At 48.1% G+C, this 22,265-nt stretch overlaps 1 protein-coding gene across 1 annotated transcript in view; it reads right to left on the bottom strand.

The window, feature by feature from the left end:
• cacna2d4a (calcium channel, voltage-dependent, alpha 2/delta subunit 4a) overlaps nucleotides 1-22,265 on the bottom strand; it is a 709,103-nt gene that overhangs the window by 333,473 nt on the left and 353,365 nt on the right. Inside the window, exons 28-29 of the mRNA XM_041215640.1 lie at nucleotides 12,246-12,373; nucleotides 1,118-1,198 (exon numbers count right to left, since the gene is read on the bottom strand). Coding sequence (XP_041071574.1) covers nucleotides 1,118-1,198; nucleotides 12,246-12,373 — 209 coding nt within the window. The remainder of the gene's footprint in view (nucleotides 1-1,117; nucleotides 1,199-12,245; nucleotides 12,374-22,265) is intronic.

Raw genomic sequence — 22,265 nt, 5'->3', positions numbered from 1 at the left:
ATATTGAGTTCTTTTTTGCTCTTACATCTTCACTTCCTGGATGTGAATTTTATAGTGTGAAAAGTGGACATGATAAAAAATGAATATATGCTACCAAGAAGTAAGTTTTTCTTTTGAAAAAAATAGGCGGACACTTTTTCTTGGCATTGCCTTTGAGGTGAAAAATTGGGCATAAATTGAGCAAACCCAATTGGAAAAATCCAGGCTTCAGTGTCCAGTATATAATCAAAAACTAGACCGCCCAAAGTTCACTGGGACAATCAGCTGCATGGCAATCTGTGGTAATTATGGTTTTATGTAATGTGTAGTATATCTTTAAGAAGGAAGTTATAAAGGAAGATCACATGATCTTATGTAACGAGTAGCACGGGCTACCTCTGGAGTCAGTAGTCTGCAGTTAGTAATCAAAAATATGGAGATAGGATTTGAGTTGAAAGCACGTAGGTGCTGAGTACCTTTGTAAACAAACAGAATGTGTTCCATCTAACAAGTGTCTGCTGATCAACTCTGTCTATTGTATCTACTCAGCCATCCCACAGCAAGGATCCATAAGTCCCAACAAACTGGTGACTAAGATCCAACATAATCCCACTAAAAAAGAATCTGACTGGTTAACTTTCCAAATATGTCATTATCACACAGTCTGGGCAAATCAACAGGCTCACCCATGAAATTTGTAGTAAACACACCCAACTGATCAATTCATTACTTTCATAACTTCATACTTTTTAGACATGTCTAGATAGGATCTCAAAAGACAGAAAGCACCGTGAGCTTCAAGTGACCAACTTGCTGACCAACTTCACCAAGAAATGTTCAGTGTTCTGTTAGAGCAAAGTACAGAGTCTTACTAATTGACGCATAAAATTGGTGAAATTGATATGTAAGAGACTGGAACAATTTAATGAGGTCCCGCTTTTATAATTATTTTATGAATTATGAAGATTCTTCTTGTGCATACCAATGACAGGCTATATATTATTGTGAGAGATGAGTCTGAGCAAATTTAGTGATTCTGTACAAAAGTAACCTCACATATTGATGACAAGAATAAAACCAAGAAGGTTTTGCATTGCAAACTGAAATTTAATTATAGCTTTAGTCCAATATTTCTTACCTGCTGCGATAGCCATCTTTTTGCTCACAGTAACTTTTACTGCTGTACTTGCTGTTACAGATTTACTTCTGTTCTTCTTTCCTGAAAGAACCCATATTATGAAACAGAACCAAAAAAAAGAACTTTAAATAATACATAGAATTACATTGAATATGCAGCACAGAAACAGGTCATTCAGCTCAACCAGTCTATGCTGGTGTTTATATGGGTCTCCTCTCATTCCAACTATTTCATCACATCTTTACCGAATATCTTTCTATTCCCTTTTCTCTCATTGTACTTGTCCAGTTTTCTTTTGAAAGCACCCAAGCTATTTGTCCACTTCCTGTGGTAGCAAATTCTATATTTTGACAACCCTGAGTAAAGGAATTTCCCCTCATTTCTCCATTGGATTTATTAGAAAATATCTGGGCAGGATTTTAAGGCCCCTCCCACCTGGCAGGATATTACAGTCATGCCGAACCGATAGGAGATTTAAATACTTCGCTGCATCTGCAGGGTATGAGGCATGCCACAGTGGGGCCGTTAAATCCTGGCCCTTTTATTTATAGCTCTTAGGATGCGACATCATCCAAAAGCGCAGTATTAGTTTTCACATGCACACAGATGACACTCAGCTCTACCTTGTCACTGCTTCTCTCAACTCCTCCACTGTTGCTAAATTTTCAGGCTGCTTATCCAATACCAGTAACAGATGAGCAGAAATTTCCTCCAATTAAATATTGGGAAAATTGAAGCCATTGTTTTTGGTCCCATCCCAAACTCCATTGCCTAGCTACCGACTCCATCCCTCACCCTGGCAACAGAGACTGACTCAATTTGTTTGTAACCTTAGTGTCATATTTGATCTCAAGATGACCTTCCGAGCACAAATTTGCATCATCACGAAGACCGCCAATTTCCACCAACATAATGTTGGCTGACTTTGTCTCTGTCTCAGCTCATCTGCTACTGAAACACTCATTAATGTTGGTCTCCCACATTCTACCCTCCATAAAATTGAGGTAATTCAAAACTCTTGTTGCCCATGTCCTTACTCATAACAAGTCTTGTTCATCCAATGCCTCTGTACTCACTGATCTTCATTGGTTCCCAGTAAAGCAACAACTCAATTTTAAATTTCTCATCCATGTTTTCAAATCCGTCCATGGCCTTACCCCTCCCTATCTCTGTAATCTCTTTCAGCCCCACAACTCTCCAAGATAAATGTGTTCATCTGATTCTAGACTCTGGAGCATCCCCAATTTTTATTGCTCCATCATTGGTGGCTATGTTTTCAGTTATCTAGCCCTCAGCTCTGGAATTCTCTCCTTATATCTTCCATCTCTGTACCTCGTTTTTGTCTTTAAGACATTCCTTAAAACTTACCTTTTTGACCAAGCTTTTGGTCATCTGATTTAATATCTCCTTATGTGGCTTAATGTCATATTTTATTTTATAATGCACTGCTGAAGTGCCTTGGGATGTTTTATTACATTAAAGGTGCTATATAAATATAACTTGTTGTAGTTTTAGATTCTCCCACAAGTGGAGACATTCTCTCCACATTTATCTCACTCAATCCATTCATAATTTTGAAGACCTCTATGAGATCACCTCTAAGTCTACACTTCTCTAGAAAAAATGGCCCACTTATACAATATTTCCTTATAACTGCAATCTCTCAGTTCTGGTGCCATCCTTGTGAATCTATATTTTTGCATTTTCTCCAATGCTTCAAAGTAATGTGGAGAACAGAACTGTGGACTGTACTTTGAGGGATAAATTCATTCACGCAGCATTGCTTCTGGCCGTGCTGCACATACTGTGTTGATTCTCTGAGGGAAGACAGAACTGCTGGTTAGTATATATGCAACCCTCATGGCATTCGGTAATAACAATGTGGAAAGACACATAGTTCACCCAGGTGGAAACCAGTGTCACTGTTTTCCTCCTGGGGATTGGTGTAGTCTGCAAAGCACCACTTTGAAGCGACGCTATGTGAACAATTTTTTTCCCCCGTGAAGCTTGGTCTCACCAGGGTATGATATGTCTATTATGACTTCACTACTTTTTAATTCTATTTTAATTCTATTTCCCTAGAATTAAAGCTCAGCACTTTGTTAATATTTTAATTGCTTTCCTGATATACGATGCTGTTTTTAATCACCTGTATCCCATGATACCCTTGATATTCTATCAAAATTCATTTGCCAAAACTGTTTTGTTAAATTTCCAAACTGTTTGATTTCAAATGTATTCTTGTATTATGTTGCATTCTACCTTAGTGTTAGCTATACCAGTTTGGTAACATTGACAATTATTTTTAACATACTGAATTACTAGTTCCTAAATCAAAATGCTTGTGGAATGCCCAGCTTCTATCTTTGCCAAAGCTGAATAACTGCCCTTTGCCCTGACTCTCAGTTTCCTATTTTTTAGTTAATTTGCCAATTCTCTCTTGACTTCACATGCTATAAGCTTTGTCACAGCCTTCTGCATGGCAACTTAGCGAAAGATTTTCCAAAATCCAATATAGAATCCAATACATTGTGTCGGGCTTGCCTCAGTGGGCATCACACTTGTCTCTGAGTCACTACATTCTTGGTTCGAACCCCATTCCAGAACTTGAACACAAAATACCCAGGTTATAAATCCAGTGCAGTCCTGAGGGACTAGCTCCCAGGCTGGAGGTGCTGCCCTTCAGGTGAGATGTTAAATCAAGGCCCTGTCTCTCTACTGGGGTGGATGTAAAAGATCCCATGGTACTATTTTGAAGAAGAGCAGGGTAGTTATTGTTGGCGTCCTAACCAAAATGTATTATTCCTCAATGAACATCACAAAATCAGATTTTCTGGTTATCACATTGCTGTTTATGAGAACTTGCTGTGTACAAATTAGCACCACTTTTCCTGCACTACAACAGTGACTACACTTCAAAAGTAATTTATTGACTCTAAATTGCTTTGGGATGACCTTTGGTCATGAAAGACACTGTATAAAAGCAAGTCTTTCTTAAAACCTATATCTTTTACTACCCTTTTTGTAATTTGCCCTAATTTGCTCCTTATATGACTCAGTATCAAATTTTGTTTGATAACACTCCTGTGAAGTACCTTGGAATATTTTGCTACATTAAGAGCAGGATTTAAATACAAGGGCCTGAATCTTCCAAGGACTGGCAATTACCATTGGTTTGCCACCCCATTGCTATTTTTCTCTGCCATGTCAGAGCTCCGTATTTGAGGCTGGCTCTCCAGAAGTGCGGAGCGTACGATCCCTCGAAGAGCTTCATTGTAGCGCTGAAGTGTCGGGGAAGACAAGCCACGTTCCCTTTTTATGGCATTAGCTGCCATATTCTGGTAAGTGAAGAGTTTAAACATCCCAAAACTTCTTTGAAAAGCTATGAGGAGAAGGTAAGTGTGTTCCTGGGTAGGGTGGATGAGAGTGTAGGGTGGGGAAGTGGGTACAGTGAGTAAGGAGCTTCAGTGGGTAAGGGGATATGGTGGGTGAGGGGGTAGGGAGGGCGAGGTAAGTGGATAAGGGTGTAGGATGGCAGATGGGTAGGGTGGCAGGGTGATAGGTGGGTGGGGTAACAAGGTGACAGTTGGGTACAGAGGTGGGTATGGAGGTAGGTGGGTAGGGTGGTAGGTGGGTTGGGTAGGTAGTAGGCTAGCAGGTAGGTAGGGTGGCAGGTTGGCAGTTGGGTAGGGTGGCATATGGTAGGGTGGCAGCATGGTGGTGAGCTGGTAGGGTGGTAGGTGGATTTGGATGCAGGAGTGCAGGTTGGCAGTTGGGTGGGGTAGCAAATCAGTAGGGTGGCAGGGTGTCAGGTGGGTAGGGTGTCAGGTGGGTAGGGTGGAAGGGTAGCAGGTGGGCAGGTTGGCAGCTGGTTAGGCTGGCAGGGTGGAAGGTGAGTGAGGTGGGTAGATGGGTGAGGTGGCTAGGTGGAAGGGTCGTAGGTGGGTAGGATGGCAGGTGAGCAAAGTGGTAGGGTGGCAGGATGAGCTTAAAAGGAATATTAATACTGTTGGGGTAGAAAGAATGGGTGTCAGGATGGCAGGTGGTTAAGGTGGTAGGTAGGTAGAGTGGCTGGTGGGTAGGTGGCAAGTGGGTAAGGTGGTAGTTGATTGAGTGGGTAGGTGGTAGTCAGGTCAGGTTGCGTCGAATTGGCTCTGGGGGAGTTGTCAGGTCGGGGGCTAATCAGGTCAGGTCAGGGTCGGGGGGAGTCATTTGGTGGAGGCTGGTCAGGTTGGGTCATGGACTAGTCAGGTCGAGTTGAGAGGTCAGGAGGGGAGTGGAGTGGTGGAGTCTTGTCATGTTGGGGGATAATCGGCAGTTCAAGGAGGGAATTGTGGGGTCAGGAGGGCAGGTGTGTGGTGGGGGCTAGTCCGATTGGATCAGAAGGAGTCAGGGGGGTTTTGGGGTGGGGTGGTAGTCCAGGGTTGAAGCAAGAGTCGGGTAGTTGAGGGGAGAATTGGGGGGCTCAGTGTGTGCTTGGGGCGGTCAGTTGTGTAGTGACACAAGAGTTAGATTGGGACCTTTCTGCCTAACATTTCCAAGATAACTATCCAGGTAAGTGAGTCAGAACTGTCCACAGTTTCCAACTCTAACTCAGAGTTGGAGACTTTGTTGGAGGGTCCCAAGGAGCAGGAGAATTTCCCATTGGAAGTTCAAACCTCTTGGGCAATTCCCACAGAATCAGTGTGTTGGGACTTCTGAGATGTCCCATAGCGTATCCCCCAGGGTATGTCTGGTCCCCAGCTATCTGGGGATCAGAAGATTTGAGTCATTATGTTTATGTTGCTCTGGTTGTTGCTATCTCCTCATAGTTTCCTCCATAGTATGTTTGGGTGCATATCATCCACACCTGCTTTTATCCTTTATTAGTTTTGCTAGTTTGTCAATTATTTTCTCCCTTTCTACCCCAACAGTATTAATATTCCTTTTAAGGTCATCTTCTAGTGACTTGTGTGTTTCATTATCTTCTTCAGTAAAAACTGGTCTGAAATAGTTGTTCAGTATCACTACCACTTCTCTATCATTACCTGTGAGTTTATCTTTAGCGGCCCTGTACTTACTTTAATTTTCCTTTTATTGGCCAGAATTTTACATTGTTTGAGTGGACATGCGCCCCACCCAAGAGAGCATGAAATTATGTGAGAAGACGTTGGGCGAGTCTCCTACATGGTGTGATATTTTGCTCAGCTGGCTGCGTAGCAGTTGGAAGCGTGCCTGTTGACAATTAAGCGGGAAATAAGCCCGTTAAGGAGTCCATTGAAACGATTTTACATGCCTTTCCATTTTTATGGTTGGCGGATGGACCAATCAGCCTGGTGCGCTTCACATTTTTGCTACAACCTCGATCCAGGGTGGGATGAAATGTCCGGGGTGGAATATGATAGAAAGAGATGTCTGGTGACTGAGGTTTTTTGAGTTCTGTTGACAGCTGCTTGAATGTGCTGCATAGGCACAGTTTGCTGCATTTTCTCCTTCTCATTTAATTTGTACAGGTCTGTAGCTCCCTGAGGCAGCTCTGCAGCAGCTGTCTACCTTCAGGGAGCTTGTTAGAAGTGCCCACCCGCACCATCATTTTTCTCAGCATCCACCCTCTTCCCGCTGAGCCTATTACATTGCGCATTTTATGCTGGCTGCCCATTAATTGGCCAAGATGGGACAAGATTCTGAAGCAATTCTTTTCTTGTTAGGTCTTTTATGTTGAGTGAGGAAGGATTCCTAAATACAATGTAAAAGCTGAATTCCATTTTTTACTTTGATTGCATCTACATGCCAGTTTATTTGAGGGCAGCTAAAATCACCCATGATTGTTGTTATATGCCTTTTACTTACCTTGTGGACTTGTCTAGCTATTTCCCCCTCCAATTCCCTTCCACTATTTGGTGGTCTATAGCACACCCTTATTACAGTAATGGATCCCTTCCTTTCTTTTGACTTAATCAATATGGATTCAGTTTTTATCGTACTGCTAATTACATTGCGGCAAGGAGTGGAGTGAAGTGTCCGGGCTCTCCGCCAGGACCTCATTCCTCTCAAGTGAGCAGAGGGATCAAATGGACTTCACAATGCCAGAGAACCAGCAACTAACTGCATCTGGGGTCTCCTCTCAGGGCAATCCTGATGATGTCAGCCTCTCTACCAGTGACACCAGCGCCTCAGTGTGCAGCAGTGACAGAAGAGGCACCAGCCACAGTGCAGGATTCCGTCACTACACCGGAGCCCTCAAGGATTTGAGCAACCAGATGACAACCATCAAGGGTCAGCACAAGAAAAGGGGCAAAATGTTCAGCAGCCAGCCTGCCTGGGATACTAGGCTAGAGGATAGATCAATAGAGGAGCATTTAAGAGGCAGACATAAAAGGGGATATTTCAGAATACTCAGAACAAGTATATTCCTACTATAAAGAAAAATTCTAAGCATCCGTGGTTAGCTAAAGAAATTAAGGAAAGCATCAAAATAAAAGAAAAAGCATATAACTGCGCAAAGATGAGTGGCATGTGATTGGTCAGAATATAAAGAACAGCAGAGAGTGGCTAAAAGGTTAATCAGGAGGAAGAAATTAGATTATGAGAGGAAGCTAGCTAGAAATGTAAAAACGAATAGCAAGAGTTTCTACAGGCATTTAAAAAGGAAAAGAGTAAGTAAAGTGAGTGTTGGTCCTCTGGAGAGTGACAGTGGTGAGTTAATAGTATATAAAAGGGAAATAGCAGATGGAATGAACAAATATTTTGCTTCTGTCTTCAATATACAGGATACAAAAAACATTCCAGTTATAGCTGTAAATCAGGAAGTGGAAGGGAGAAAGGAATTTGGTGAAATTACAATCTATCCAGGCTAATATGTTACCCCAACACCATGAGCTTTTATTTTCCACAATAACCTTTGATGTAGCACCTTATCAAATGCATTCTGGAAATCCAAGTACAGTATATCTACAGGCTACCCTTTATCCACAACACATGTTACTCCTTCAAAAATCTCTAATAAATTGGTTAAACGGTACTGAGCAAATTGATGGAGCTCCGGGCTGACAGGTCTCTGGGTCGTGATGGATTTCATCCTTAGAAGAGGTTGGTAATGAGGTTGTAAATGCTTTGGTGTTAATTTACCAAAATTCACTAGATTCCGGAAAGGTTCCATCAGGCTGGAAAGTAACAAATATAACCCCTCTATTCAAGAAGGGAGGGAGGCAGAAAACAGGAAACTATGGGCCAGTTAGCTTGACGTCTGTTGTGGGGAAGGAGTTAGAAATGATCATTAAGGAGGTTATAGCCAGGTACTTAGAGAAACTCAAGGTAATTGGAAAGAGTCAGCATGGTTTTATAAAAGGGAAATTGTGTTTAACCAATTTATTAGAGATTTTTGAAGGAGTAACATGTGTTGTGGATAAAGGGTAGCCTGTAGATATACTGTACTTGGATTTCCAGAATGCATTTGATAAGGTGCCACATCAAAGGTTATTGTGGAAAATAAAAGCTCATGGTGTCGGGGTAACATATTAGCCTGGGTAGAAGATTGGCTGGCTGACAGAAAACAGAGAGTATGCATAAATGGGTCCTTTTCTGATTGGCAGGATGTGATGAGTGGATTCCCGCAGAGGTCTGAGCTGGGGCCTCAACTTTTTACAATTTATATCACTGACTTAGATGAAGGCAGCAAAGGCATGGTAGCTAAATTTGCAGATAACACAAAGATAGGTAGGAAAGTGTTATGAAGAGGAAATAAGGAGGTTGCAGATGGACATAAATAGGTTGAGTGAATGGACAAAAATCTGGCAGAAGGAGTTTAATGTAGGAAAATGTGAAGTTGTTCACTTTGGCAGGAAGAGTAAAAAAGCAGAGTATTACTTAAAAGGAGAACAACTGCAGAATTTTGAGCTACAGAGGGATCTAGGTGTTCTTGTGCACAAGTCACAAAAAGTTAGTATGCAGGTACAGCAAGTAATTAAGGAGGCTAAGGGTTGCTAATCTTTATTAAGAGAGCATTTGAACATAAAGCTAAGGATGTTATATTTCAGTTATACAGGGCATTGGTGAGGCCACATCTCGAATACTGTGTGAAGTTTTAGTTTCCTTATTTAGGGAAGGATGTAAATGCATTGGAGGTAATTCAGAGGAGGTTTACTAGATTGATACCTAGAATGAGCGAGCTGTCTTATGAAGAAAGGTTAGATAGCCTAGACTTATTTCCACTGGAGTTTAGGAGAGCAAGGAGTGATTGATTGAAGTATACAAGATCCTAAATGGTCTTGACAAGGTGGATGAGGAAAGGACGTTTCTCCTTGTGGTTGAGTCCAGAACTAGGGGGCACTGTTTTAAAATTAAGGGTTGCCCTTTTCGGACAGAGATGAGGAGAAATTTTTTTCTCTGAGAGAATTGTGCAACTTTGGAATTCACTATCTCCAAAGGTGGTGGAGGCGGGGGTCATTGAATAGTTTTAAGGCAAAGGTCGATAGATTCTTGTTAGGCAAGGGAATCAAACATTATCGGAGGTAGATGGGGATGTGGAATTCGAAACACAAGCAGATCAGCAATGATCTTATTGAATGACAGAGCAGACTCAAGGGAGCGAATGGCCCACATCTATTCTTATATTCATATGTTCATATTTCCAGCTCTGTTGCCACCAATGGGGGAGCACTATGGCATGCCAAGCAGAAAAAATTTAAGAAGACACTTGCGAGAGGGTGAGGCTTTCCATTACTTGCCATGTGCTGCAGATGTTTGTCCTGTTTTCTTAATACTTTAGTTTGACCTTGAATGGACTTTATTTGGATTTTAGGCTTTGGCTGTGTTAGATCTGTATTAAAGGGCTTCCATCACACTATGGCATTCTGATTATGTATATGACAGAAGGTGTTATTTTATGTGATCTCACTTGTGAAGGTTCTAATGAGCCCCAACACAGGAAGGCTCAAGATGGTGAAAGGGTTTTGCATCTTGGGGGACAAGGCTTTTCCAATGAAGCTCCATGGCCACAGCTTTGTTACATGAAGCACCGCAAAAGATTCCTGAGTTTCATGGGCACCACATCCATGGTCGCTGGTCATGTTCACGGCCTGCCTGAAATGCCATCTACTGCTCCTCTGCAGCATCCTCCTCTGAAACCTATTTGAAGGACATGTTCTACTCATTCACCTCTTCCTCTGCAAGTTCCTCCTCCTCTGTAGCACCAAGTTGTGGAGAGCCCTACAAACCATAACAATGAAGGAGACTCTTGCTGGTGCACACTGAAGAGCACCACCTGCACTGTCTCAACAATGGAACCTCAATGTGGCCCTGATCGTTGCATGGCTCTCATTGTATCTCAGCTCTGCCTCTGTCCTTGGGTCTTCACAGGTTTCTTTAGTCATCTCCTCTTGTTATCCGGAATCCATCAGTCCAATTGCAGTGTCAGCTAGTGAAGAGCCGCAGCACCTGGGAGTGTCTTAAGATGTATGAGTCATGACTACTCCCAGGGTACCATACACAGACTTGTAGAATACTTTGCTGGTGGAAACACACACTGCACGTTTAATGAGTCGATCCCTTTGCAATTTATGAAGGATCCTGGCTGGCCTGCAGGTGCCATAATAGCCACAAGGGTGCAATCTCTTATCCTCTGCATGCTGGGGAAACCTACTTGTTATATTATGGGTTCTTTAGATGTCTCAACCCAGAAGGAAAAAACAGTAAAAACTGGGAAATAAGAGTACTGGTCCAAACTGTTTTCTCCTTCTGGGAATGATGTGATCTTGAGACTTATATGTTTGAATATGAACCGTTTGTTGTTAATCTTCAACTGTTTACAGATCCCTGGTTACTGTCATGCATGGTGCTGTTACCTCCATGCAGGCTGGTTTCAGAGTGTTCTTTCTGGACTGTTCTCTCAATGTATTACCATGTGACATTATACATCAGATCATGGGTAAGGCTATTCTCCAGTCCCATGTTAACCCTTGCTCTGCTGAGCAACTTTGCATTATAATGGCATACAGGCACATGCAACGTCATACAACACTGCTAGGGCATGAAAGCCTCTTGCTCTCTCAGTTTGACCAGCTTTGTCTGTAGCATAATTTATGAATTCATCAACTCTCTGGTATAAGGCATTTATAATGACCTTGATACAGTGGTGTTCTGTGCCCTGTGATAAGCCACAGAGATCCCCAGCCCCTGTCTGAAATGACCCTGTGACAAAGAAGTTCAGAGCCCGTGTCACCTTAAGTGTGACCAGTATCAGGTAGCCTACCAAGCAGTTGGTGCTTATCTCTCCCTGCCATCATGTCACAGAGAGCTGTGATGGTTTGACGTGATAAACACAGATGACTAAGGAACTTGATGGTGCTCGGTCAACTGTAGGTTGTTGAGCCTCTGCCTATAGACCTGTCCAATGAGGTAAGGTCTTCTGCGCCTTTGCGCCTGGGGACAGTTGGGTCAGCCACATTTTGCAGATGATGATGCACCAGCTTCCTCATGCATCTGGTTGGCCAGGTACAGCTGGCGCTGGCCATCTCCCCTCCTCTCCCTCCTCCTGAGTTCCTTTTCAATGGAGGATCCACCTCCATAGTAAACAGTTCCCATGGTCCAAGGTTGCGTCTAGGAACCTTACCTTTCAAGGCTCAGCTGTGTCTGATGGCCACCCTAGGAAACCCTAGTTTCTAACACCCACCCTTGTTATTTTAGCTCAATGGAAAGTCACCAAAATAGCAATGCTCCACAATCCAGAAGTACAGTTACTGTAGTATTAACTGCTGCCTCCAACCTCTCTCATATTAAGACAAATTCTGAAGCTTTTTGAACATACTGTGCTGCACATACTCACCTGGCAAGAGTTACACCTGACCATTATGTCCATGCAGGCTCAGTGAATTGTTGAAAATCACCCAAATTTCAGGTGTATTGGACCTTTAATTACTTCAACAAGCCAATTAACATTTTTTTTTCAAAACAAGGGGAGGGGGGCTTCCAGTTTTGGGGGAGGGTATTAAATTCTGCCCTAACCCACATATACAATTAAATGCACAGACATACAGAGATGCACATAAATCAAGCAATAGGCACTGAAATGTGAAGACACATATATGAACAACTTACGAGGTGCAACTACATATACAGCAGTATTTGAGTAATAATGCTTAAGAACACTAACCCATGTCTTCCTCAAAGGCTATGTAGTAAACAAAATGCCCAGCTGGGTGCTCAGCAGCCCGTCGGTACCAGAGTGGGAAATGGTCCATTGTGAAAATACTATGTCTATCCTGAAGCGTGAAGAACTTCCTGTAAAATAACAAAAATGGTCAGAGATTATCTAGACAACAGCCCAAATTTTAATCAGACCCTGAGTACAGGTCCTGGGGTTCATTAATGTTTCAGGATGTACTCCCATCCAAAGCGGTAGGAATGTCTAGTTCGTTAATGGGTAAGAGTGGATTTTGCACAGCCGGAGGTGAAAGGGACAGTCTCTGGCTAAGGTAAGGGATGAGGGAGGAGGCAGTTAATCATGGTCAGAGGAAGAGAAAGGAAAACATGAACAGTGGAGATTCTTTTTCTGCTGTTGTATCGCCTTGCCCACAGGAAACCAAAAAAATAGAAAGAAAGGCAAACTTATGTTCCCCTCTTTGGATTATGATTCCGCCTGCTGTCATGTTTCTCTGGGAGGTCAAAACTGCACACTGCTGCCACAATTGGCAATTGAAATCACAACTAGGTCTAAATGACATACCCAATAGCAGCTTTTGTGCCATGGCTCAATGTGTGGCACTCTCACCTCTGAGGCACAAGGTTCCTGGTTTAAGTTCCACTCCAGGCCTTGAGCATAAAAATCAAGACTGAAATTACAGTGCAGTCCTGAGGGAGCACTGCACTCTCAGAGGTGCCATCTTTTGGATGAGATGTTAAATCAAGGCCCCCTCTGCACATGCCTGCACAGGTGGACATAAACAATCTCATCGGGCTACTTCAAAACGCAGTGTTCTGGTCAATATTTATCCTTCAATCAATATCACAAAAACAGATTATCTGGTCGTTATCAAATTGCTGTTTGTGGGAGGTGCTGTGTGCATTCTGACCACACAGTTTCCTATATTACAACAGCTACCACACTTCAAAATGTACTTAATTGGCTGTAAAGTGCTTTGAGATGTCTGGTGATCGCGAAAAACACTATCACCAACTAACATTTACGGCCACCTCCTTGACCTTGCTATCTCACATGGCCTTGCTACTCCAATAGTACCAATCGCAGTTAAGGCCATCACTGATCACTTCCTTGTATCATATTCCAGCATCCCTCTTCCACAACCCCACCCTATCTCTTTCTGTATCTGTCTCTGGAAAAAACTACCCCCAAATTCACTTCCAACTGGACTTTCAAAATCTCAACTGTCTAGCCTCAAGCCCTCCATTCACTACAAGATTTCTGCAGCTCCTGATTTACTCAACTTCACACCACTTTTGATGTCCTAGTCCCCAATAAACCCATTGCTCTCTCTCACCTTGATGGTTATTTTAAGTTTCAAGAGAGGCAGACTTGAAAGGATATGGTGGACAACTGGATAAGACATCCACCACCAGATCTGTCTGGGTTACTGAAAATATGATCAGGTCATTAACAGTCAGAGAGCGTGGGAGGAGCAGCAGGGTCATTAACAGTGAGAGAATATGAGAGGAGCAGCAGGGTCATTAACAGTGAGAGAGTGCAAGAGGAGCAGTGGGGTCATAAAAATGAAAGAGAGCAATAGGAGCAGCAGGACCTTTAACAATGAGTGATCAAGAGGAGTTGTGGGAACTTTAACAGTGAGGGAGTGCGAGAGGAGCAGTGGGGCCATTAACAGAGGGAGCATGTGAGAGGGACAGTGGGGCCTTTAATAGTGAGAGAGTACGAGAGGAGAAGTGGGGTCATTAATAGTGAGAAACGGCGAGAGGAACAGCGTGACCTTTAACAGTGAGAAAATGTGAGAGGAGCAGCAGAACCTTTAACAGTGAGAGAGCGAGAGGAGCAGCGGGACCTTTAACAATGAGAAAATGCGAGAGGAGCAGCGGGACATCTAATAGTGAGACAGTGCGAGAGAAGTAGAGGGAGTTTTAAAAGTGAGAGAGTGCGAGAGAAGCAGGGGGGCTTTTAACAGTGAGAGATCAAGAGGAGCAGTGGGACATTTAATAGTGAGAGTGCGAGAGGAGCAGAGGGGTGTTTAACAGTGAGAGAGTGCAAGAGGAACAACGGGACCCTTAACAGTGAGAAAGTGCGAGATGAGCAGCGGGACTTTTAACAGTGAGAGAGAGTAAATGGTGAAGGGGACCTTTAATAGTGAGAGAGTGCAAGGGGAGAAGTGGGATCTTTAAAAGTGAAAGAGTTCAAGAGGACCAGAGTAACCATTAACAGTGAGACAGTACGGGAGGAACAGTGGGACCCTTAACAGTGAGTGTGCGAGAGGAGAAGCGGAAGCGGGATCTTTAACTATGAGAGAGTGCGAGTGGAGCAGCGGGTTTCTTAACAGTGAGAGAGTGCGAGAGGAGCTGTGAGGCCAATAACAGTGAGAGAGTGCGAGAGGGGCAGAGGGGTCTTTAACAGTGAGAGAGCAAGAGGAGAAGTGGGGTCTTTAACAGTATAAGTGTGTGAGGGGGCAGTGGCACCTTTAACAATGAGGGAGGGCAAGAGGAGCAGCAGAACGTTTAACATTGAGAGTACGAGAGGAGCAGCTGAGCCATTAACAGTGAGCGTGAGAGGAGAAGCAGGATCTTTGACAGTGAGAGAACGAGAGGAGCAGCGGAATCTTTAACAGTAAGAAAGTGCGAAAGGAGCAGGGGAACCTTTAACAGTGAGGGAGTGCAAGAGGACCAGAGGGGGATTTAACAGTGAGAGAGTGCGAGAGGAGCGGCAGGATCTTTAACAGTGAGGGAGCGAGAGGAGCAGCGGGCCATAAACAATGAGTGTGCGAGAGGAGCAGAGGGGCCTTTAACAGTGAGACAGAGCAAGTGGAGAAGCGCAGTCTTTAACAGTAAAAGGGTGTGAGAGGGGCAGTGGGACATTTAACAATGAGACAGTGAGAGGAGTAGCTGAGCCATTAGCCGTGAGAGGAGCAGCGGGACCTTTAACCGTGAGAGAGTGCGAGAGGAGCAGAGGGGGGTTTCACAATGAGAGAGTGCGAGAGAAGAAGTAGGACGTTTAACAATGAGAGAGTGCGAGATGAGGAGAACGGCCTCGAACAGTGAGAGAGTACGAGAGGAGCAGCGGGAGCTTTAACAATGAGAGCGCGAGAGGAGCAGCTGAGCCATTAACAATGAGAGAGTGCGAGAGGAGCAGCAGGAGCTTTAACAGTGGGAGAGTGAAAGAGCAGCAGGACGTTTAATAATGAGAAAGTGAGAGAGGAGCAGCGGGACATTTAACAATGAGAGTGAAAGGAACAGCGGGACGTTTCACAGCGAGAGTGCGAGAGGAGCAGCAGGATCTTTAAAAGTGAGGGAACGAGAGGAGCAGCGGACCAGAAACAATGAGTGCGAGAGGAGCAGAGGGGCCTTTAACAGTGAGACAGAGCAAGTGGAGAAGTGCGGTCTTTAACAGTAGAAGAATGTGAGAGGGGCAGTGGGACATTTAACTATGTGTGAGAGAGAGAGAGAGAGAGAGGCGCAGCTGAGCCATTAACAGTGAGAGAGTGCGTGAGGAGCAGCGGGACCTTTAACCGTGAGAGTGCGAGAGGAGCAGAGGGGGGTTTCACAGTGTGAGAGTGCGAGAGAAGAAGTAGGACGTTTAACAATGAGTGCGAGACGAGGAGAACAGCTTCGAACAGTGAGAGAGTACGAGAGGAGCAGCGGGACCTTTTAACAGTGAGAAAGTGCGGAGGAGCAGGGGGACCTTTAACAATGAGAGGGTGCTAGAGGAGCAGAGGGGGTTTTAACAGTGAGAGTGCGAAAAGAGCAGCGGGACCTTTAACAGTGAGAGTGAAAGGAACAGCGGGACGTTTAACTATAAGAGAGTGCGAGAGGAGCAGAGGGGTCTTTAACAGTGAGACAGAGCAAGTGGAGAAGCGCGGTCTTTAACATTAAAGGAGAGTGAGAGGGGCAGTGGGACATTTAATTATGAGAGAGAGGAGCAGCTGAGCCATTAACAGTGAGAGAGGAGCAGAGGGGAGTTTCACAGTGAGAGAGTGCGAGAGGAGCAGCAGAATCTTTAACAGTGAGGGCGTGTGAGAGTAGAAGAGATAGTTTAACAATGAGAGTGCAAGAGGAGCAGCAGAACCTTTAACACTGAGGGAATGCAAGAAGTGCAGAGGGGGGTTTAACAGTGAGAGAGTGCGCGAGGAACAGCGGGACCCTTAACAGTGAGAAAGTGCGAGAGGATCAGGGGAACCTTTTAACAGTGAGGGAGTGCAAGAGGAGCAGAGGGGCGTTTAACAGTGAGACAGAGCAAGAGGAGAAGCGGTGTCTTTAACAGTAAAAGTGTGAGAGAGGGGCAGTGGGACATTTAACAATGAGAGAGAGAGGAGCAGCTGAGCCATTAACAGTGAGAGTTCGAGTGGAGCAGCGGGACTTTTAACACGGACTGCGAGAAGAGCAGCAGAACATTAAACAGTGAGAGAGTGTGAGAGGAGCAGCGGGCCCTTTAACAGTGAGGGCGTGTGAGGGTAGAAAGAGGGTGAAACAATGAGATAGTGCGAGAGGGGCGGCGGGACCATTAAGAGTGAGGGAGTGCGAGAGGGGCGGCGGGACCATTAAGAGTGAGGGAGTGCGAGAGGGGCGGCGGGACCATTAAGAGTGAGGGAGTGCGAGAGGGGCGGCGGGACCATTAAGAGTGAGGGAGTGCGAGAGGGGCGGCGGGACCATTAAGAGTGAGGGAGTGCGAGAGGGGCGGCGGGACCATTAAGAGTGAGGGAGTGCGAGAGGGGCGGCGGGACCATTAAGAGTGAGGGAGTGCGAGAGGGGCGGCGGGACCATTAAGAGTGAGGGAGTGCGAGAGGGGCGGCGGGACCATTAAGAGTGAGGGAGTGCGAGAGGGGCGGCGGGACCATTAAGAGTGAGGGAGTGCGAGAGGGGCGGCGGGACCATTAAGAGTGAGGGAGTGCGAGAGGGGCGGCGGGACCATTAAGAGTGAGGGAGTGCGAGAGGGGCGGCGGGACCATTAAGAGTGAGGGAGTGCGAGAGGGGCGGCGGGACCATTAAGAGTGAGGGAGTGCGAGAGGGGCGGCGGGACCATTAAGAGTGAGGGAGTGCGAGAGGGGCGGCGGGACCATTAAGAGTGAGGGAGTGCGAGAGGGGCGGCGGGACCATTAAGAGTGAGGGAGTGCGAGAGGGGCGGCGGGACCATTAAGAGTGAGGGAGTGCGAGAGGGGCGGCGGGACCATGAAGAGTGAGGGAGTGCGAGAGGGGCGGCGGGACCATTAAGAGTGAGGGAGTGCGAGAGGGGCGGCGGGACCATTAAGAGTGAGGGAGTGCGAGAGGGGCGGCGGGGACCATTAAGAGTGAGGGAGTGCGAGAGGGGCGGCGGGGCCATTAAGAGTGAGGGAGTGCGAGAGGGGCGGCGGGACCATTAAGAGTGAGGGGGTGCGAGAGGGGCGGCGGGGACCATGAAGAGTGAGGGAGTGCGAGAGGGGCGGCGGGACCATGAAGAGTGAGGGAGTGCGAGAGGGGCGGCGGGACCATTAAGAGTGAGGGAGTGCGAGAGGGGCGGCGGGACCATTAAGAGTGAGGGAGTGCGAGAGGGGCGGCGGGACCATTAAGAGTGAGGGAGTGCGAGAGGGGCGGCGGGACCATTAAGAGTGAGGGAGTGCGAGAGGGGCGGCGGGACCATTAAGAGTGAGGGAGTGCGAGAGGGGCGGCGGGACCATGAAGAGTGAGGGAGTGCGAGAGGGGCGGCGGGACCATGAAGAGTGAGGGAGTGCGAGAGGGGCGGCGGGACCATGAAGAGTGAGGGAGTGCGAGAGGGGCGGCGGGACCATGAAGAGTGAGGGAGTGCGAGAGGGGCGGCGGGACCATGAAGAGTGAGGGAGTGCGAGAGGGGCGGCGGGACCATGAAGAGTGAGGGAGTGCGAGAGGGGCGGCGGGACCATGAAGAGTGAGGGAGTGCGAGAGGGGCGGCGGGACCATGAAGAGTGAGGGAGTGCGAGAGGGGCGGCGGGGCCATGAAGAGTGAGGGGGTGCGAGAGGGGCGGCGGGGCCATGAAGAGTGAGGGGGTGCGGGAGGGGCGGCGGGACCATGAAGAGTGAGGGGGTGCGGGAGGGGCGGCGGGGCCATGAAGAGTGAGGGGGTGCGGGAGGGGCGGCGGGGCCATGAAGAGTGAGGGGGTGCGGGAGGGGCGGCGGGGCCATGAAGAGTGAGGGGGTGCGGGAGGGGCGGCGGGGCCATGAAGAGTGAGGGGGTGCGGGAGGGGCGGCGGGGCCATGAAGAGTGAGGGGGTGCGGGAGGGGCGGCGGGGCCATGAAGAGTGAGGGGGTGCGGGAGGGGCGGCGGGGCCATGAAGAGTGAGGGGGTGCGGGAGGGGCGGCGGGGCCATGAAGAGTGAGGGGGTGCGGGAGGGGCGGCGGGGCCATGAAGAGTGAGGGGGTGCGGGAGGGGCGGCGGGGCCATGAAGAGTGAGGGGGTGCGGGAGGGGCGGCGGGGCCATGAAGAGTGAGGGGGTGCGGGAGGGGCGGCGGGGCCATGAAGAGTGAGGGGGTGCGGGAGGGGCGGCGGGGCCATGAAGAGTGAGGGGGTGCGGGAGGGGCGGCGGGGCCATGAAGAGTGAGGGGGTGCGGGAGGGGCGGCGGGGCCATGAAGAGTGAGGGGGTGCGGGAGGGGCGGCGGGGCCATGAAGAGTGAGGGGGTGCGGGAGGGGCGGCGGGGCCATGAAGAGTGAGGGGGTGCGGGAGGGGCGGCGGGGCCATGAAGAGTGAGGGGGTGCGGGAGGGGCGGCGGGGCCATGAAGAGTGAGGGGGTGCGGGAGGGGCGGCGGGGCCATGAAGAGTGAGGGGGTGCGGGAGGGGCGGCGGGGCCATGAAGAGTGAGGGGGTGCGGGAGGGGCGGCGGGGCCATGAAGAGTGAGGGGGTGCGGGAGGGGCGGCGGGGCCATGAAGAGTGAGGGGGTGCGGGAGGGGCGGCGGGGCCATGAAGAGTGAGGGGGTGCGGGAGGAGCGGCGGGGCCATGAAGAGTGAGGGAATTCGGGAGGAGCGGCGGGGCCATGAAGAGTGAGGGAATTCGGGAGGAGCGGCGGGGCCTTGAAGAGTGAGGGAATTCGGGAGGAGCGGCGGGGCCATGAAGAGTGAGGGAATTCGGGAGGAGCGGCGGGGCCATGAAGAGTGAGGGAATTCGGGAGGAGCGGCGGGGCCTTGAAGAGTGAGGGAATTCGGGAGGAGCGGCGGGGCCATGAAGAGTGAGGGAATTCGGGAGGAGCGGCGGGGCCATGAACAGTGAGGGAATTCGGGAGGAGCAGGTGGGGATTAACAGTGAGAGAGTGCGAGAGAAGATGTGGGACGCTTTGCAGTGAGCGAGTGCGAGAGGAGGAGAACGGCCCCTTAGGGAGTGCGAGCGGGATCTTTAACAGCGAGGGAATTTGAGAGAACAGCACACCCTTTAACATTGAGAGCGAGAGAAGCAGCGGGGCCATTAACAGTGAGTGTGAGAGTGTGCTCACACTGCATTAACAGTGAAAGAGTGCAACAGTAGAGTGGGATCATTAACAGTGAGAGAGGAGCAGCAGGTCCTTTAACAGTGAGGGAGTGCAAGAGGAGCAGTGGGATCTTCAACAGTGAGATGGTGTGAGAAGAGCAGCAGGGTTATTAATAGCAAGAGTGCAAGTGGAGCAGCAGCATCTTTATCAGTGAGAGAATGCGATAGGAGCAGCAGTGTCAGTGATAGTGAGAGTGTCAGAGGAGCTTTGGGAGATCATTGACAGTGAGAGAGGGTGCGAATGGGGCAGAGGGGCCATTAAGTGAGAGAGGAGCAGTGGGGCCTTTAACAGAGTGAGAGAGAAGTAGCAGGGTCATTAACAGTTAGAGTGCAAGAGGAGAGGTGGGGCCTTTAATAGTGAGAACGAGAGGAGCAGCGGGACCTTTTAACAGTGAGAGGGTGCATGAGAAGAAGCGCGACCTTTTAATAGTGACAGAGTTCGAGAGGAGCAGCGGGGTCATTAACAGTGAGAGTGCGAGAGGAGCAGCAGTGTTGTTGACAGTGAGAGAACGAGAGGAGCAGGAGGGCCTTTAACAGCGAGAGTGTGAGAGGAGCAGTGGGGCCTTTAACACTTAGAGAACGAGAGGAGCAGTGGAGCCATTATCAGTGAGAACGAGAGGAGCAGCGGGACCTTTAACAGCGAGAGAATGAGAGGAGCTGCGGGACCTTTAACGGTGAGAGTGTGCAAGAGGAGCTGCGGGACCTTTAACAGTGAGAGAACGAGAGGAGCAGTGGGACCTTTAACAATGAAATAGTGTGAGAGGAGCAGTGAGGCTTTTAACAGTGAGAGCGCACAAGGGGAGCAGCAGGCCCTTTAACAGTGTGAGAACAAGAGGAGTAGGAGGGCCTTTAAACGTGAGAGAATGAAATGGGCAGAAGGGCCTTTAACAGCAAGAAAATGAGCGGAGTAGTGGGCCCTTTAACACAGAGAACGAGAGGAGCAGCAGGGCCATTATCAGTGAGGATGAGAGGAGCAGCGGGACCTTTAACAGTGAGAGAACAAGAGGAGCAAGAGGGCCTTTAACAGCAAGAGAACGAGCGGAGCAGCGGGACCATTAACAGTGAGAATGAGCAGAGCAGCGGTACCTTTATCAGTGAAAGTGTGAGAGGAGCAGCAGTCTCATTAACAGTGAGGGAGTGTGAGGAGCAGTGGGGTCAGTAAGAGTGAGAGAGTGCAAGAGGAACAAAGGGGCCTTTAACAGTGAGAAAGTACGAGATGAGCACCGGGGTCTTTAGCAGTCAGAGCAAGGGGTGCAGCAGGAGCATTAACAGTGAAAGAGTGCAACAAGAGAGTGGGATCATGAACAGTGAGTGAGAGGAGCAGTATGTCCTTTTAACAGTGAGGGAATGCAAGAGGAGCAGTGGGACCTTCAACAGTAAGAGGGTGTGAGAAGGGCAGCGGGGTTATTAATAGCAAGAGAGAGCAAGATGAGCAGCAGGACCTTTATCAGTGAGAATGCGATAGGAGCAGCAGTGTCATTAATAGTGAGAGTCAGAGGAGCAGTGGGAGATCATTGACGGTGAGAGGAGCTGAGGGGTCATTAACAGTGAGGGAGTGCGAGAGGAGCAGTGGGATCTTAATCAGTGAGTGTGCTAGGGGCAGTGGGGGATCATTGACAGTGAGAGAGGGTGAGAGGACTGAGGGGCCATTAACAGTGAGAGCAGCGGGACCTTTAACAGTGAGTGAACGGGAGGAGCAGCGGTATCTTTAACAGTGCGAGAGGAGCAGCGGTTTCTTTAACAGTGAGAGAGTGCGAGAGGAGCAGCGGTATCTTTAAAAGTGAGAGAGTGCAAGAGGAGCAGCGGGGCTTTTAACAGCGAGAGAACGAGAGAAGCAGTAGGACGTTTAACAGAGAACGAGAGGAGCAGTGGGATCTTTAACAGTGAGAGGGTGCAAGAGGCGCAGCAGGGTCATTAAGAGTGAGAAAGTGCAAGAGGAGCAGAGGGACCTTTAACAGTGAGAGAGTGCTTGAGAAGGAGCGCGACCTTTAATAGTGAGAGAGTTCAAGAGGAGCCGCAGGGTCATTAGAAGTGAGAGTGTGTGAGAGGAGCAGCAGTATTGTCGACAGAGAATATGAGAAGAGCAGCATTGTCATTAACAGTGAGAGAATGTGAGGAGCAGTGGGGCCTTTTACCAAGTGAGAGTGAGAAAGAAGTAGCAGGATCAAAAAAAGTGAGAGAACGAGAGGAGCAGCTTGGCCTTTAACAGTGAGAATGTGAGAGGAGCAGCGGGACCTTTAACAGCGAGTGAACGAGAGGAGCAGCGGGACCTTTAACACGGAGAGAGTATGAGAGGAGCAGCAGGACTTTTAACAATTAGTGGGTGCGAGAGGAGCAGCGAGGTCATTAACAGTGAGAGAGTGCGTGAGAAGGAGCGCGACCTTTAACAGTGAGAGTTCGAGAGGAGCAGCGGGGTCATTAGAAATGAGAAAGTGCGAGAGTGAGAGAGGAGCAGCAAGGTCATAAACAGTGGGTGAGAATGAGAGGAGCAGCGTGGCCTTTAACGGTGAGAGAACGAGAGGAGCAGGAAG

This window comes from Carcharodon carcharias, chromosome 21 (genome assembly GCF_017639515.1).
Source record: "Carcharodon carcharias isolate sCarCar2 chromosome 21, sCarCar2.pri, whole genome shotgun sequence".
Lineage (NCBI taxonomy): Eukaryota > Metazoa > Chordata > Chondrichthyes > Lamniformes > Lamnidae > Carcharodon > Carcharodon carcharias.
Note: the sequence above shows the minus strand (reverse complement) of the source record. Positions and strands in the feature narration are given on the sequence as shown.